This window comes from Equus przewalskii, chromosome 23 (assembly GCF_037783145.1).
Source record: "Equus przewalskii isolate Varuska chromosome 23, EquPr2, whole genome shotgun sequence".
In the NCBI taxonomy this organism is placed as follows: domain Eukaryota; kingdom Metazoa; phylum Chordata; class Mammalia; order Perissodactyla; family Equidae; genus Equus; species Equus przewalskii.
This window is the reverse complement of record NC_091853.1, coordinates 23,233,363-23,248,995: the sequence shown is the minus strand read 5'-3', so window position 1 is coordinate 23,248,995 and position 15,633 is coordinate 23,233,363. Positions and strand designations below refer to the sequence as shown.

At 50.7% G+C, this 15,633-nt stretch overlaps 1 protein-coding gene across 2 annotated transcripts; it reads right to left on the bottom strand.

The window, feature by feature from the left end:
- Positions 1–567: 567 nt before the first annotated feature.
- On the bottom strand, positions 568–15,316 carry RD3 (RD3 regulator of GUCY2D). Of its 2 annotated transcripts, XR_011532025.1 has the most exons (4): positions 15,012–15,314; positions 4,856–5,335; positions 2,258–3,029; positions 568–1,797 (listed from the first exon to the last, which is right to left on the bottom strand). XR_011532025.1 is itself a non-coding variant. In XM_070591028.1 (3 exons), the coding sequence occupies exons 2-3, from the start codon at positions 5,149–5,151 to the stop codon at positions 2,738–2,740; spliced, it is 588 nt and encodes a 195-aa protein (XP_070447129.1). In that variant the 5' UTR covers positions 5,152–5,335; positions 15,012–15,316; the 3' UTR covers positions 568–2,737. The 2 variants fall into 2 exon arrangements, 1 of the variants encoding a protein (XP_070447129.1); XM_070591028.1 differs by having other exon boundaries at positions 568–3,029; positions 15,012–15,316.
- Between the last annotated feature and the right edge of the window lie 317 nt (positions 15,317–15,633).

Genomic DNA, 15,633 nt, shown 5'->3' with positions numbered 1-15,633 from the left:
CTTTGGGGAGAAAAAAAACTGGGAAGATTGGCAACAGATGTTGGCTCGAGGACAATCTTTCTCACCAAAAAGCATTAAAAAAAATTGGTGATATTTTATCTTCCTCAAGTATTAAAAAAAAAAATTACTGCTATTTTGTTGGGAGTGATATTACTGTACTGTAGTTACATAGGAAAATTTCCTTATTCCTTTGCAGTGCATACTGAAGTATTCGGGGTGATAGGTCATGATGTCTGGGATTTATTTTAAAATACTTCACACAAAAATAAATAAAGCAAATATGGCAAAATGTTATAACTATTAAGCACTGGGGATGGGCATATGGGGATTCCCTACACTTTTCCCTCTACTTTTCTGTGTGTTTGAAAATTTTCATAACAAGTAAAAAAAAACCCCAAAAATCCACAAAGTGAAATAAAATGTGACCTGTTGTCCAACGCCCACTGGCTCCCTCTAGTGGCTAATGGTGTCCAGCTGCATGCAAATAGAAGCCCAGGCGAGTCTTGAGCGTGCCCAATCCGCCCCCTCCAACTGCCACCAGCACTATCACACACTCACAGGAGGCTCTTAAACTCTTTTGTTCTTTTATTTGTTGCTATTGGGTTTTTAAAACTAGAAATTGAGGCGGACATCATTACTCTCTTTAACGACCGAAATTCAAAGGAGCAACTCTTGGCCCTTCGAAAGTTTTAGCACCACCAATTGGTATTTGCTGCCAAAGGGCATCCGGCATCTGAGGCTGGCAGCTTCTGTCTGCCTTGACGGAGGTGGACAGCGAAGGTTTTCATGGGCGGCCAGGTTCTTAAAAAAGAACATGATGTTGAAAGCCTCAGGTCTTCTCTTGGGGGAGAATAGGTACATGCAGGGTGGTGCGGAAGGAGGAAAACAGTAGACATTCTCTCAACCGAACTCCTCTGAACGCCCCCAGGATGACCTTGACACTCCATTCCCTCAGAAAACATGCTGACCACACCCAGGGTGCCCAGAAAGCTCACAGAGAGTCGATCGTTTCTAGCTCTCCCCAACACTTTTGCCCCTACCAACTGAGTTGTCTGCTTACCAAGGCTCGCTTCTGTTTGTTTCAGACCTTGTTTAGGATGGTTGTTCTCACTGTTATGATTAAAGTACACACGAGTTCTACACAAACCTAAGTGTAGAACTCCCATCAGACAACCCACACATGTCATGAAAAAGGGAACACAGCTTGGACCTACATTAAAAGTTTGGCAATCAAATGAACTTTTTTATGTCTTAAAGTACATAAGATGTTTAAGGTGTATATTTTTATTTAAGTGATTCTCAACTTTTATCGATTATGTTAATGAGTCAATCAACTCCTTTATCTTGACAGTGTTGGATAAGAGGTTTTCCACCATTCCATGATTCTCTGTCTAGATCTGAGTGAAAATAATCCAAAACGAGATCATTAAAAAAAATTTTTTTTTCCACCAAACTTGGTCAGAGAATACATGATTCTCCCCCTGCTGACTTATCTCCTCCTGGCATCTTATATAGACTAATATTGAGATCCACTTGTATTTTCTGAGCCTGCATTGATAGTTGGGGGCACTATCCCCATGCTACCCTCCCCACACCCTGCTTCAGCCCAGTGTGTGGGGAGGCCACCTGGCCTTCCAGATTGGCCATGGGTGATGCACACATTGGAGAATCCACATGCCCATCACCAAGGTCGAACTGTGTTAGAGATGGAAGGAGAGTGAACACTGTAGGGAGACTCTTCTCGAACATTTCACTCAGGTGCCTTGAAGTCAGTTAGAGATTTGGGCATCCCTTTCTCTGTGGAAAACCAAACAGCAGTCATGATCAGAAGCAGAAGAGACCCTGAAATCAGAAAGCTGGGCTCTCCAGAGCAGCAAGTCAGAAGACCTTGAAGTTTAGTCTCTGGAATGAGCTACTAGGGACTGACCACCTCCCACGTGAGGACACTAAGAGCAGTCTACCTCCACCCCCAGCTACCTTAGACCCCCATGCCGATGCCAAGAGGTGGGTCAGACTACAGGCAGTTGGAGACATAGCCCTTGGACCTGTCCCTTCATAGCCCAGGGCTCAAGGACTCAGGGGCAGAGACTATGCATACAGGAACAGCCTCACTGCCCACGGGGATCTGGCTGCATTTTAAGGTGGAAGAAGCCTGGCCCTCTCTGAGCCTCAATTTCCTCATTCACTAGTGGAGGATAGTGGACCTAGTGATCTCTGTGGTGCTTACAGCTCCACCACCCATGAAGCTGTGACTCACCTGCAGGGGTGGGACAGCCAGTCACCTGCAGAGAATGGACACTACTCAACAGGTCCCTCATCATTCCTCAGGGAGAGCGGGTGAATGGGACATCCCGGAAGTTGGGATGAGAGCCCAGGTCTTGGCAAAGAGGCAGAGCAGCTCTTTCCCTTCCAGACAGAAGCAGAAGACGGGATGGGGCTGTGGTCTGTGTGCCAAGACCCTGGATCTCCGTGAGGCAGGGAAGGGGCTGCTCCAGCCATCTGTGCAGGGGAGGGAGGGGACCCCACTGCATCTCCAAGCCCGGACTCTGGGCCTGGTGGCAAGTGGGAGAGGGTGGGTGGAGAGGGGTTGCTCCATCTTACAGAAGTGGCGTGGGAGGGGGCCGCCTCTGTGGTCTCCTCATCAGGGTCGAGGGGGGAGGTTCCAGGACCGGGGACCAGTCACCGGCCTATCATGCCCTCCCACAGGTGGCTCGGCTCCTGGGCAGGGGAGGGTGGCTCAGTCCTCTTTGGGCGCCCGGAACTCGGGCATGCTCCAGGCCCGGGGCGGCGGCGGCGTGTCCCGCTCCACGTCCTCCGAGATGGTCCGGATGTCACTGGCGAAAGGGGAGATGCGCGCGCGCGTCTTGAAGGTGCCCAGGCTGCCGCGGGGCCGCAGGCTCCACTGCCGCGTCAACTTGTGGGCCTCCTCCTCCTGCTTCATCCTCTCCAGGACTTCCTGCAGCACCGAGCGGAAGAGCCGGGCCACCTCCTGCACCTCGGGCTCGAGCTCCGCCATCAGTTGCCGGAACCTGGGCGCAGAGAGGGAGAGGCCCCATGGGGCGAGTCACCCGGACGTGGCACGTGGCCGGTGCATCCCGTGGTCAATTCCCATTTCCTCCACTTCCCCACTTCTCCCCAAGTGAATCAGGAACCACCCCACCTCCCTATTGCTCCAGCCCATCTTCAGTTCAAATCTCAGCTCTGCCGCTTCTGGCCTCCGTGAGCCTCCGCTTCCTCATCTGTAAACTGGGGTCATAGCTTCCTCTTTGTGAGGTTTAATGAGCTCACATAACGTAAAGATCCTGGCGTTCGCTTCAGGTTATGATGCCAGAGTAGTAAGGGGAGCCCCCTGCTACGCCCGCCTTACAGACGTGAGGCTTTCTGACTCACCCTCTCCCACTCCTCTGCCCACTGGCCAGAGGGAGCGCTCTGAAATGTGGATCTGATTATGTCACCGCCCTGTGATACTCCTACTGTAGCTCTGCACCACCTCCTGAGTGAGGGTGAGCTGTATGGCCATGCACTCCAGGTCCCATGCCACTCGCCCCACCCCCCCATCAGGCTGCGCTCCAGCCAGGAAGAATCACATGTGGTCCCCCACAGCCCAGGTTCTCCTGGGTCCCTGTGTGTGTCCTAAGCCATTTCCTCTGCCGTTAAAATGCCTTTGCTTAGAGCTCAAGAACGAACGACAGTTAGCAAGGCCATTTAATACCTGGTTTCCTCCACCATATATATTAGTGTCAGTATTTCTCAAACTTTCCAGCAGTGACATGAGACAGGAAATGTGACAGGACAATCATTACCATATGTGTGTTCCCAGCCTCCCCCTCATTTATGAGGTTTGGTTTGCCAGCTTAGAGTCGCTTATCAGCACCACCCCCCATGACTCACCCCACCCCTGTCCCCAGGATGCTTCTAGAACTAGATAGGGGCCTTCCATGGTATAGAATGAGCAAAATGGGGGGAGGGTAAGATTCTCAGCCTGGAGGAAGAAGGGGAAACCGGGTTAAAAAGACTACAAAATCTAAAGGAGTGTAGATAGGACTGGAGAAGAAGGAGTTCTTAAGGGGAATTTCGAAGAAAAATGTGTAACAGTGGTGACATCCATTGGTTAAAGAGATGGGTGAGGGAAGATGTGGGGAAACTAAGGGGGGATTTTAAAGTCTTTTTTGGTGGATTTATATTCCACTGCTAGTGTTTGAGAAATACGGTTAAAGAACTTGAGATACTTTTGAAATTATTTTCAGATGTTGGATTATGCTTCTTTGATTTCAAACATGAATCCAACTGAGACGGGACCATGTGGGTCACAGCTTTATTAAGGTTACATTTATATTCAGGGACATAGTTGTACCCAAGCTCTAAATCTCTAAATGTTCAGTGCTCAGGGCTCTGAACTCTTCTCTCACACACACACACACAACACACACACTCACACTCCTCAGGCAAGCTAGTATGAAAGATAGTGTGAAATAGAATAATTGAGAAGCCAGTTTTGGAGACGTGATCTGGGAAAACCTCTCTAAGAAGGTAACATGGAAAATGAACTGATGGAGGAGGAGCCAGCTATGTTAAAATCCAGGAGAACAGCAACCCAGGCAGGGAGCTCAAAGGCCTTGGCTTCCCTCCTATAGAAACTCATGTGCCTCCAGGAGCCGCCCCCTGCCTCCCTTTGAACCCCCAGCCCGCCTGGTGTTCCACAACTTCTTTCAGATTCCTGCTCCTGCCTTGCTCCTTCTAACAGATAACTGGGTCATCCAGCCTCCTGGCTCCAGTCCTGGTGGCCTCAGGCCCCTGCCATTGCAGCCACCCTCCCTGGAGCCTGCAGCCCAACAGTTGGTCCCCGTGCCAGTACCTGAGGATGGCCGGCCCACAGTAGGATGGGTGGATCTTGGCGCAGACACCCTCTAGCTGCAGCCGCTCCCCAGGGCTGAGGTCGTAGGCGGGCCGGGGCGCACTGGCCAGCCAGCTGTAGTCCACCCCGGTGCAGATCTTTCTGACCGCATTGCTGCGCTCCCGCTGCTGCCGCTCAGCCTCCCGCATCTGCCCCGCCAGCTCCATCATGAGGGTCTCCAGCACCATCTCCGCCGGGCTCCGGGACGACAGCCGTGGGGGGGCCTCATTCCATCGGAGCCATGGGATGAGGGACATTGCCCCCCAGGCCCTGCTGAGACGGGGCAGGAGTGTGTCTTCCTTGGGCCCCTCTGTCAGTTAGGGTGGGGTGAGTAAGCGGGAGGGAGGAGAGCTGGGACCCAAGTGGGAAGATCTGCTTCACCCTCACAGCTGGGTGGCCTCAAGTGAGTTGCTTAACCTCTCTGAGCAATCATTTCTAATTCTGTAAGACAAGATAGAGCTGTTGTGAGAAGCAGTTGTGAATAAACTTGGGACACTCTGAACACCACATAAAAGTAAGATTCTCTCATGGTTATAAAGATCCCTAAAGCATCCGGATGACTGAGCCCAGAGAAACTGCCTCCTGAATGTCTGCTAACCCCAAACAAAGCAAGAAAAAGACTGTATACGGCTGAGCACAAACTTATTGCTAGGAGTTAAAGAGAAAAAAATACACACGCACACATTGGAAACAGGTGATACAACCCGTGTCAGCCTAATAGGAAAACACCCTGAGTTCCTAAATGCCCCAGCCTGTTGCTGGAGGAAGCTTAGACTTGTATGGGGTTGACATTATCTGGCAAAAGATATAACTTACCCACCATTCATTCATCCATCATTCATTCACTTATTCATAAGTAGGAGTCAAGCACTGTGTACACATCTGTGGAAGAGCACAATTGGGAAAGAACCTAAGGGACCCTGCTCCCCAGCAGAGACAGGACGTGAGTAAACACCACAACAGTGGTAGAAAAAAGTAAAGGTGACTGGTGAGGCACAGAGTCAGTATGGATGGGGGAGAAATGGAGGGACTCTAGGTGATGAAAGGCTCACAGAAGGCTTTGTGGGTGAGAGCAGGCTTGGGGTGAGTGTGGGCTTCAGACACACAGACTGATGGAGAAGGTGTCACAGGTGTAGGACCCCACCCTGGTACAAGGTGAGACGTGTGCAAGGAGCATCCGGTGCAAGACCCTAACTCATCATCGTACTCCCACAGGGTCCTGTTCAAATATGGGTTTGGTGAATGATTGACTGACTAGATGAATGAACAGATGGATGGATGGATAGACGACGGATGGATGGATGAATGGATGGATGGATGGATGGATGGGTGAATAAGCTGCCATCTCAGGCGTGCCCCGCTGCCTGTCAGAAGTGGGTTTATACCTCTGACAACAGTGAATTTGAGCACCATTCCTGGGCTAAAACCTGAAGTGGCTATTCAGGGTGCCCCACCTCCCCTTTTGATGCCTTTTCCTCCTCCAAGGAGCTCCCCCTTCCATGCACTGATGGCTGTCTTCCTGCCTAGACTCTGGATGCAGAGAAAAGATTCTATGAACTCAGTCTCAACAACGTGGCTGTGAGACGTGTCACCTCCTGAGGACATGCACATTTTTAGGCAGCCCTCCCACCACCCTGCACTCACAATGCTTAGCCCAGAGAAATGATTTGTTAATGCTGGAGAGTCAGACACCAATGGGAAAATTGTTGTGGGGTAGCAGTAGCCTTCTGGAGTGCACAGATCAAACCTCCCACTTCCCCAGGGAGACTTGAACAACCAGTTCCCTCAGCAATCAGCATAACTGGGAAATCTCAACATTTTCATCCTCCACTTAGCCTAAGCCTATCACACTGGGGGCCTCAGATTACACCCGGACTCCTTCCTGGGAGGTTTGGAGGGAAGGAAGGACCATCAGACCCTGATCTTGGGGGTAAGGAGTAATTAGGATCTTTTCTTCTCCCTTAAGTGCTTCATGAGTCCAGACTAATGAGGTCAGGCAGCAGTGTGGGGAGGCGGTGGGGGATAGAGATGGGCTGTGTTCTGTCCTGAGAGCTGTGAGCACCAGAAGCCTCCCCCTAAGGCCAAGGGATTCAGTCAGTTCAGGCAAAACGAGACATCGTCACTGAACGTTTCCTTTCCTGGAGCATCTGTGTTTTTAAAAGTACACAGGTCAGGTTGATGCTTAACACCAAAAGAAGGAATGGGGTCATTTCAGGTGTTCAATCAAGCCCACTGAAGGTACTCCGGGTATGAAGGGGTCAGCAGTTCCCGCAGGGGCATCTGACTATGCTGGGCCTTTTCACAGCTCCATCCTTTGTCAGTGTCCCTCCTTCTGCCTCGAGACTTAGTTCTAGGGTCAGCTCTCCTCTGAAGCTTTCCTGCCCCTCCCACCTCACAGGTAGGGGTGACCACGCTCTACCTTGTACGCTGTACAGACATTTTTCATAGTGCCAGGAACACTTTATGGAGCATGGCTATCTACCTGCCCCCACACTGTGTATCCTATTTGGGCAGGCAGGGTGCCCTATGGATCTTTCCATCCCTGGCGCTGGGTAGTAGTGCAGAAAGTGCTTGATAGATGCCAAACAAATGAGTGAATAAAGGAATGAGTAGATGAACAAAAGAATAAATGATGAATAAATTATGGTTACGTCGTTACGGCTGCATCAAGGAGCAAGACCCACAGATCTGACCCACTCTGAATAAAAGAGCATTTGTTGGAAGCCATTGGAAGACAGTCTCTCCTCTGGCCCCCATGGCTCTGCACTCCCCGTCACTCAGAGATCCCTCCAAGATCCCATGAGACCTGACAGGGGCCTGGGCAGCCCCTCTACTTAGTCATCAAGGGAAGGGCTGTGTGTGTCCCTGTAACAGAGCTGACTTTCTGTTCTATCCTTAAGGTGGTCTTTAGGGGCTTAAGTACTGTAAACTTTACTGAAAATATTACCTGAGGATGAGATATTGGGCTGAGAGTGGTGGGGTCAGAGGTCACATGAGATCCCCCTGCCAGAATGATGCCCACCTCTCCTTGCCACTGAGCCTCACCCTATGACACCTCGAAACCTGGACCTGACCCTCATTCCCCAGGAAGACTTCTTTGGTTGACTCCCCTCAACCACCCACCCCAAAATGCCCCCACTATCACTAGACCACACTGCTCCTGCCCCTGAATGCCTGGCACCCAACCCTGAGCTTCATCAGCTTGGAAGATGATTGAATGAGGAACAGACTGGTGAGGCTTGAGGCAGAGGGATGTGATGCCCTTGAACAATCTCCTAATATAACCTGCCACATACTCTCTCCCCCGAGAGCACCCTCAACCACCTGTCACATCCCTACTGACTGACCCTAACCCTAACTACGCCCAACCCACCGGAGGCTTCCCAACCCAGCTCTGCAACCACTCCGTTCTGTGGAAATGATCATTCCTTGGTTTCCATTAGACCACACTCCTTGGTCTACTCCTATCTGTGTCTACCTCCTGCCTTGGTCTACTCCTGCCTTGGTATACCCCTATCTTGGTCTTCCTCCTACCTTGGTCTACCCCTGCCTTGGTCTACCCCTACCGTGGTCTACTCCTACTTTGGTCTTCCTCCTACCTTGGTCTACCCCTGCCTTGGTCTACCCCTACCGTGGTCTACTCCTACTTTGGTCTTCCTCCTACCTTGGTCTACCCCTGCCTTGGTCTACCCCTGCCTTTATCTTCCTCCTACCTTGGTCTACCCCTGCCTTGGTCTACCCCTGCCTTTATCTTCCTCCTACCTTGGTCTACCCCTGCCTTGGTCTACCTCCTACCTTGGTCTTCCTCCTACCTTGGTCTACTCTTACCTTTGTCTACCTCCTACCTTGGTCTACTCCTACCTTAGTCTGCCTCCTACCTTGGTCTACTCCTACCTTGGTCTACCTTCTGAAGACTCCCTCTAGAGCCCTTGTGGATGCCCCTCCTCTGGCCATCCTTGGATTGTGGCTGTTCCCCAGGGCTCTGTTCAAGTCGTCTCCTCATTTTAATCACCCTCATCCTTTCACACATTTCCAATTGTTGCCTCAATGTTGATAGTTCCCAAGTTGAAATCCATAACCCAGTGGTCTTTGTAGCTCCATATCAGGGTGGGCACCTTCCCTTGACAGTTCCACTTGCACCTTCAACTCAAAGCTCCCCATCGGCTGCTGCTCCTCCCAGATCCCCAGCTTGGCAGTGGGCATAATCTAGTTGCCCAAACTGATGCACCATCCTTGTCTCATCCCTTTGCCTCATCTGTCAAATCTTGTATCCAATTCCTGTTGATTCTCACAAATTTAAGTATTATGATTTTCCCAAATCTGTTCACTCTCTCTCTCTCTCCATTAGTTCAAGCCTTGACCATCTGCCAGATATATTAAGCTGCTGCCTTCTAACTGGCAACCCAGGGCTGATCCTTCCAATCCAATGTCTGCTGTTTTCTTTTTAGTGTGGTAAAAAAAAAATAACATAAAATTTACCATCTGAAGCATTTTTAAATGTACAGTACAGTAGTGTTAACTTATTACACTTTATTATGCAGCAGAGCTCTAGAACTTTTTATCTTGCAAAACTAAAACCCTATACCCATTGAACAACAGTTTCCACTCTATTTTCTTGAGTGTGATTTTTCTAAAGCATAAATCTGACCACTATTTTGTTTTCCTTAGACCATAGCACAGTGCATGGGATCTGTGAGCTGTACAAGGGCCTGTCACCCCCGTACCCCCTAAAAAGTTTCATTGGCTTCAAAATAGAAATAGAAATCTGCAAAATTGAAATTAATAAGTTAGTGGTAATTCCAAATCAGAGTTATAAAACTCCTTTCAAATTTTTTGTTAAAAAATATATGTAATGTGGAGGGGCTGGCCCCCTGGCCAAGTGGTTAAGTTCGCGCGCTCCGCTGCAGGCGGCCCAGTGTTTCGTTGGTTCGAATCCTGGGTGCGGACGTGGCACTGTTCATCAGACCACAGCGTCCCACATGCCACAACTAGAAGGACCCACAACGAAGAATATACAACTATGTACCGGGGGGATTTGGGGAGAAAAAGGAAAAAAATAAAATCTTAAATATATATATATATATATATATATATATATATATATATATGTAATGTGGATTCATTTGATGATGTTTGATGTGATATGGGGTGGGGCCTCCAATAACAAAAGCGTCTAGGCTTGTGAACATCTTTAAATCACCCTATATGGAAGCCCTGGGATGCTTAAAGAATTTCAGTGGTTCCCAACTGTCCTCAAGACCAAACTCAAACCCCTTAATGTGGCTTCCAGACCCTTTATCAAGTGACTCCTACTTAGTCCTCAGCTTCATCTCTCCCCAAACTTCCGCTTCCCCTAGTCTTCCCCAACCTGCTCCCTCACTCCGTTCCCCTAACGTGCCCTCCTCTCTCTTCCTTTTAGGCTTTTGCACACACCTGGAACACTGTCTTTTTCTTTTTTCTTTACTGAGGTATAATTGACATATAACATTACCTTAGTTTCAGGTGTACAACATAATGATTCGCTATTTGTATATATTGTGGAATGATCACCACACTAAGTCTAGTTAACATCTGTCACCACACATAGTTAACATTTTTTTTTTCTTGTGGTGGGAACTTTTAAGATCTACTCTCTTAGCAACTTTCAAATATGCAATACAGTATTGTTAACTAGAGTCCATGCTGTTCATTACATCACCAGGACTTATTCATTTTGTAACAGGACATTTGAAGCTTTTGACCCCCTTCACCAATTTCACCCCCTCCCCCCACCTCTGGCAGCCACCAATCTGTTCTCTGTATCTATGAGCTTGAGGTTTTTTAAGATTCCACACATGAGTGAGATCACACGGTTTTTGCTTTCTCTGACTTATTTCACTTAGCATAATGCCCCTCAAGGTCTAGCCATGTGGTTGTGAATGGCAAGATTTCCTTCTTTTTCATGGCTGAATATTATTCCATTATGTGTGTATGTGTATTGTGTATGTGTGTGTGTATATATATGTCTAACATTTTCTTTATCCCTAGAACACTTTTATCTTCTCAATTCCTGAATAAGTCCTAACTCTTAGCTCCTGGTCTGTTCCTTTAGGAGACTCTCTTGACCCTCCCTGACCGGGTTCCAGTGCCTTATATCTCTGCTCCCAGGCTGCTCTGTGCTTACGCCATCATGGCACAGTCACAGCGAACCATGATTGCCTATGTGTGTCACCCCCTCTCCAGACTGAGTGAGAAACTAGGTCTTGTGCATCATCCTACCCAGGACCCAGCACCCAGCAGACTGTCTGGCCGACAGCAAGTGCTCAATGGATGACTGAAAAGAGGAAGCAAGAGAATGGCTTGGTGATGGAGGGTCCTCCTGTGGCTGGGAGAAACATAGAAGAAAGGGGAGGTGGGAGGCCCTGAAGACAACTTTTGTCTCCAGAATAAATTGGCCTCCAAATACCAAGGCCACTCCAGGCCTGGCCAGGGCACTGGTGCCTGAGCCCACACCGTACATATATATGCAATGAGACTGGGGCGGTGCTGCACATGGAGGCTCACATGCCATACGTCTAAATATCTGTAACTTACAAATTAAGCTAACAAACTATTAAATAAAATATGCTCTGCTTCCTTCCTTGTCAAATATACCTTCATAACAACTTGGAGGGTCATATTCAAACCGAGAATTCTTGGACTCCTCAGCGTCCTTCCCCAACGGAAGGAGGTGGGGGCTGAGCCAGCTCCTGGCCCTCAGCCTGTCCCCTTCTCTTCTCACACCATGAGGGGCCTTGCAAACATGCGTGGGGACACCCCAGCCTTCACGTCCAAGGCTCATCCACCCCCTTACCAATAGCCACCTTGTTGCCGCCTTCAGACCCAGAGTTGTTCACACTGGTGATGTCGTCCACCCTCGGGAGGCTGGGCCTGTGGATGAGGCCTGCTCAGGCTCTGGAACTGGCGGGTAACTGTCTGGGCAAGGAGTTCTGGATGTCAGCCCACAAGGCCTGATCTAGAGAGGCAGTGACCTCAGAGTGGGCACATCTCCTCAACCCCCTAGACTCTTCACCAAAGGTGGGGTGAAGCCAGAAGAAAGCCAGAGAGTGAGGCCTAAAGTGCAGCCCGGAGAGGGGCCTCTTCCCAGGAGGTTTAAGGCTTATGCTTCCGCCCTGGGTTGTCCTCTAGAGACAGGCACACACCCAACGTCAGATGGCAGGGGCTGGGCGGGGTGACCCCACCTGAGTCCTGGGTTCTGTGGGCTCTGAGCTTCTCTAGCCTGGTGGTGGGGTCTCACAGGGACAGGGGTTCTGCATTTTCTCCCCCACATCCCCCGCTCTCCCCCCACAACCCTCCCCAGGGCTGGAGGCTCTGACGGAGATGAGGTTTCTGCCGGAGCTATTTCTGTCTGTGGTGCCAGCTGTTCTCCCAGGGGGCCCTTCAGCAGGTCTGATTAAGTTCTTAAGGGCAAAGGAGCAGGGGAGACACAGAGGGAGGGAGAGCAGGGCAGAGAGGCAGGCGGGCCAGACAGACGCCAGAGATGGTTGGCTTATCCCAGGGCCCCCCCAGGACCCGACCACGGGGGAGACCCTGTGTGAGTCTGTGTTGTGACGGGGCATCTGGGGAAAAACGTCATGGCGGGGTGTGGTCTGATAAAGACGCCCAGAAGATCCATCAGAAGAGTAAGGGTGGTCTTCTCTGGGTGCTTTGCACAGTTGGGATTCTGCCCCTCCCTTGCTCTGGATCAGCCCCGGCAGCGTAAGCTTCAAGGCCCCTCACACTCCTGCTCACTGTTGGGCGTGACAGCACTACGGTGACTCCGGAACCTTCCCGTGAGGGTTGCCTGCTTCCCATTCAGTCAACGGCACCTACAATCTGCCTCCAATGCATGAACATGGATAGAATTCTTGTTTAAAAAAGAAAATTAGGACATTTGGGGAAATTTGAATATGAGCTGGATGTTAGGGAATGAGTGTTGATTTTCTTAGGTATAAAAATGGTGTTATGATTGTAGAGGAATATTGACAAAGAGCCCAATCTTAGGAGGTGGTGCTGAAATGTTCATGGCCGACGCGTGACACTATCTGCAATGTCTTACATTCAAATCGTTCAGAAAATGTTACATGTACACGCACACAGGCACATAGCCGCGGCAAATATGGCAAAATATTAGTAATCATTTTATTTAGGAGGAGTGGTATTTCCATGACACTTTAACGCTGCTTTTCTTGAAATATCATTTATGCTCATCACTGTTAGGAAACCCTGGTATTTGTTAGACCTGCCCTTAGGTTCTATTATTTGACATGTTTGTAAAGAGGTACATGTATTACTATATCTCAGATTGTTTTTAAAAAATATGTCCATAGATGCATTTCAATACAGCTGGTTTCTCTTGAAATCCTGTGCATTCAGAAACATTTTGCTGAGACTGTGTCCACAGGCTTCACAGATTCTCAAAGGGGTCCATGGCACAGAAAGTAAAGAACCTCCTGGCCTGGTGCAAGCGTGACCCCAACGCTGTCCCTGGCCTCACCCCAACCCTGGCTTCTGGGAGAGCTGATCCCCCACCCCCTGGTATGAAGAGAAAGCGTGCATGGTGGTGCCTCAGTTTACCCAGGCGGCAGTAGGAAAGCCCTCCCCAGTTCTACCTCTGCCCTTTGACGTCACTCCCTGGAGCCCTCTCTCTGCTGCTCCCTGCTCTTCCCTGTCCTCCTTCCTTTCCGCTTCATTACCCCTTGCACCCCCACGAGCTAGCCCTCCCTTCTACCTATTTTTGAACATCTCTGGGGATAATGTCTTTTCTGTGGCTCCCTGGGAGACACTACCACCAGCTGTGGCTCATTAGATACGCTAGAAAAAACCATCCCCAGGCCTCAAGGACAAGAGGGGTCTGGTTCCAGGCAGTTGGCAGTCGGAGGGGCTCTGACCCCCTGCAGGAGGCGTGAGAGTTTCCCTTTTTGCCAAGGTGCTAACTTCACACATTGCAAATTGACCGTATTATTGGGGTGGGGGGCAATATAGAAAAATAATTAAAGTACTCCACCTAGCAGGTGTGACTCAGCCTGACCTGTGGTCCTCTGCCCACCTGACAAGCACCTGCTCGTCTTTTAGGACCCACCTCAAGCGTCGGCTCCTGCCTGCAGCCTGCCCCTCACCCCCAGACACTGAGGTAGAACGGGGTGTCTGCGGTGCCTGGCATAAGGGCCTACCATCACGGCATTTGTAACAAACACGTTTCTCACTTTTTTGGTTGTTTTTCTCTCTCCCCCATTTGGCTATGAGCTCTGTGAGGGCAAGAGCTGAATTTGTTGAATCTGCTGGCATGCAGTAGGCCCTTGATAAATGGTTCCTGAATGAGGAATGAATGAAGGGCAGCCAGTCCTCCTCATTTTGAGGTAGGGGTGCAACCAGATGGGGTAAGGGCTCAGGTCCAACTGACCACAGGTGGAGGAGGCCGATCCCCAGGGAGCTCTCCCCTGATCCCACGGTTGCAGCTCAGACTTTCCTTCCCGAGCCTGGTCCTCTCCCTGGAGCCCACCCCACACCGCTCTGTCCAGGCCCACTCTCCCAGGCGTGTTACCGGGACTCACAGACATCTCCATGGCCAGGAGGACTGAGGCCCACTCATCGCCCATGTGTTTGGTCACTCTTGTGTCCTGGAGCCTGACTCTGCACCTCGGGCTTAGTAGGTCCTCAAGTCACAGTTCTCGAATCGATGAGAGAATCTGATCTGGGTTTCACCTGGGTCCTCCCCATAAAGCAGAAGGGAAAATGCTGGGGCTGTGTCCTCCCAGACGGCTTGCTGGTTCCAGAGCAGACAAAAGCTATGGCTTCCCATGGGTCCATGAGGCAAGGACCAGGCCACCGCCCGGAGGATCCTGCAGAGTCTGCCCACTCTTGTGGAACAGATGAGGACTGACGGGCCTCCCTGTGGCCATCTGGGCCCTGGACTCAGACTGCTCAATAGGCTGTCCCCAGCCTGCCACAGCCCTGAAAGCTACTCCCTCCCCAGCCCAACCCCCACCCCCACCCCGCTCCAGTCTCCACCCAGCCTCTGCTCTAACTTCTCAAGGTGCAGCTGCTCTCAGGTTACAAGTGGGGAAGCCACTGTCTCCTGGGGAGATGACCCTCTTACCTGGCTTTCTGAAGTCAGCCTCTGCGGAGGTGAAAGGTCCAGCGAGGGTCCTGTTTTCTGCTTCCCCGTCTGGGAGAAGAGAGTGTCTGGTCTTTTGCGGGAACAGCAGAAAGTCGGCAGCCGCAGGAGGGCAGGGTCGAGGGAAGACTACATCCTAAATGTCTCCTCCTCTTTCTCGCCTGCTGCTGGCTGCCGGCTCATGCTTTTTCCTCTCTTTCCATTTCTCAGCAGTTGTGCTGAGAGCAAACAACACTGACAGGAGAAGGGCTGGTGTTTGTGGAGCGTGTGTGTGCCTGTGTGTGTGTGTGTGTCCCGAGAGGCTCCTCTGATGAACCCCTGAGGCGGAGGCGGGCCTGCTCCTGACCTGCGGTTGCCATGGAGACCCACCTAAGCCTCTTTCACCTCGAGCTGTTTTATCTGTAGAGGGAGCCCGTCTGACCTGACACAGACACCTGAGAAGACCCAGGCGGAGAGGGAACGCCTGCCTCCAGATGGCATCCTCCGCCCCTTCCTCCCCCAGCCATGCTCAGGATGGTGCAAACTGGGGGAGTGAGACTGCACTCCCCGTGCACTCTGCAGAGTTCTGGGTGGACAGTGGGCAGAGGTCTCCAGCTGCCCGGTG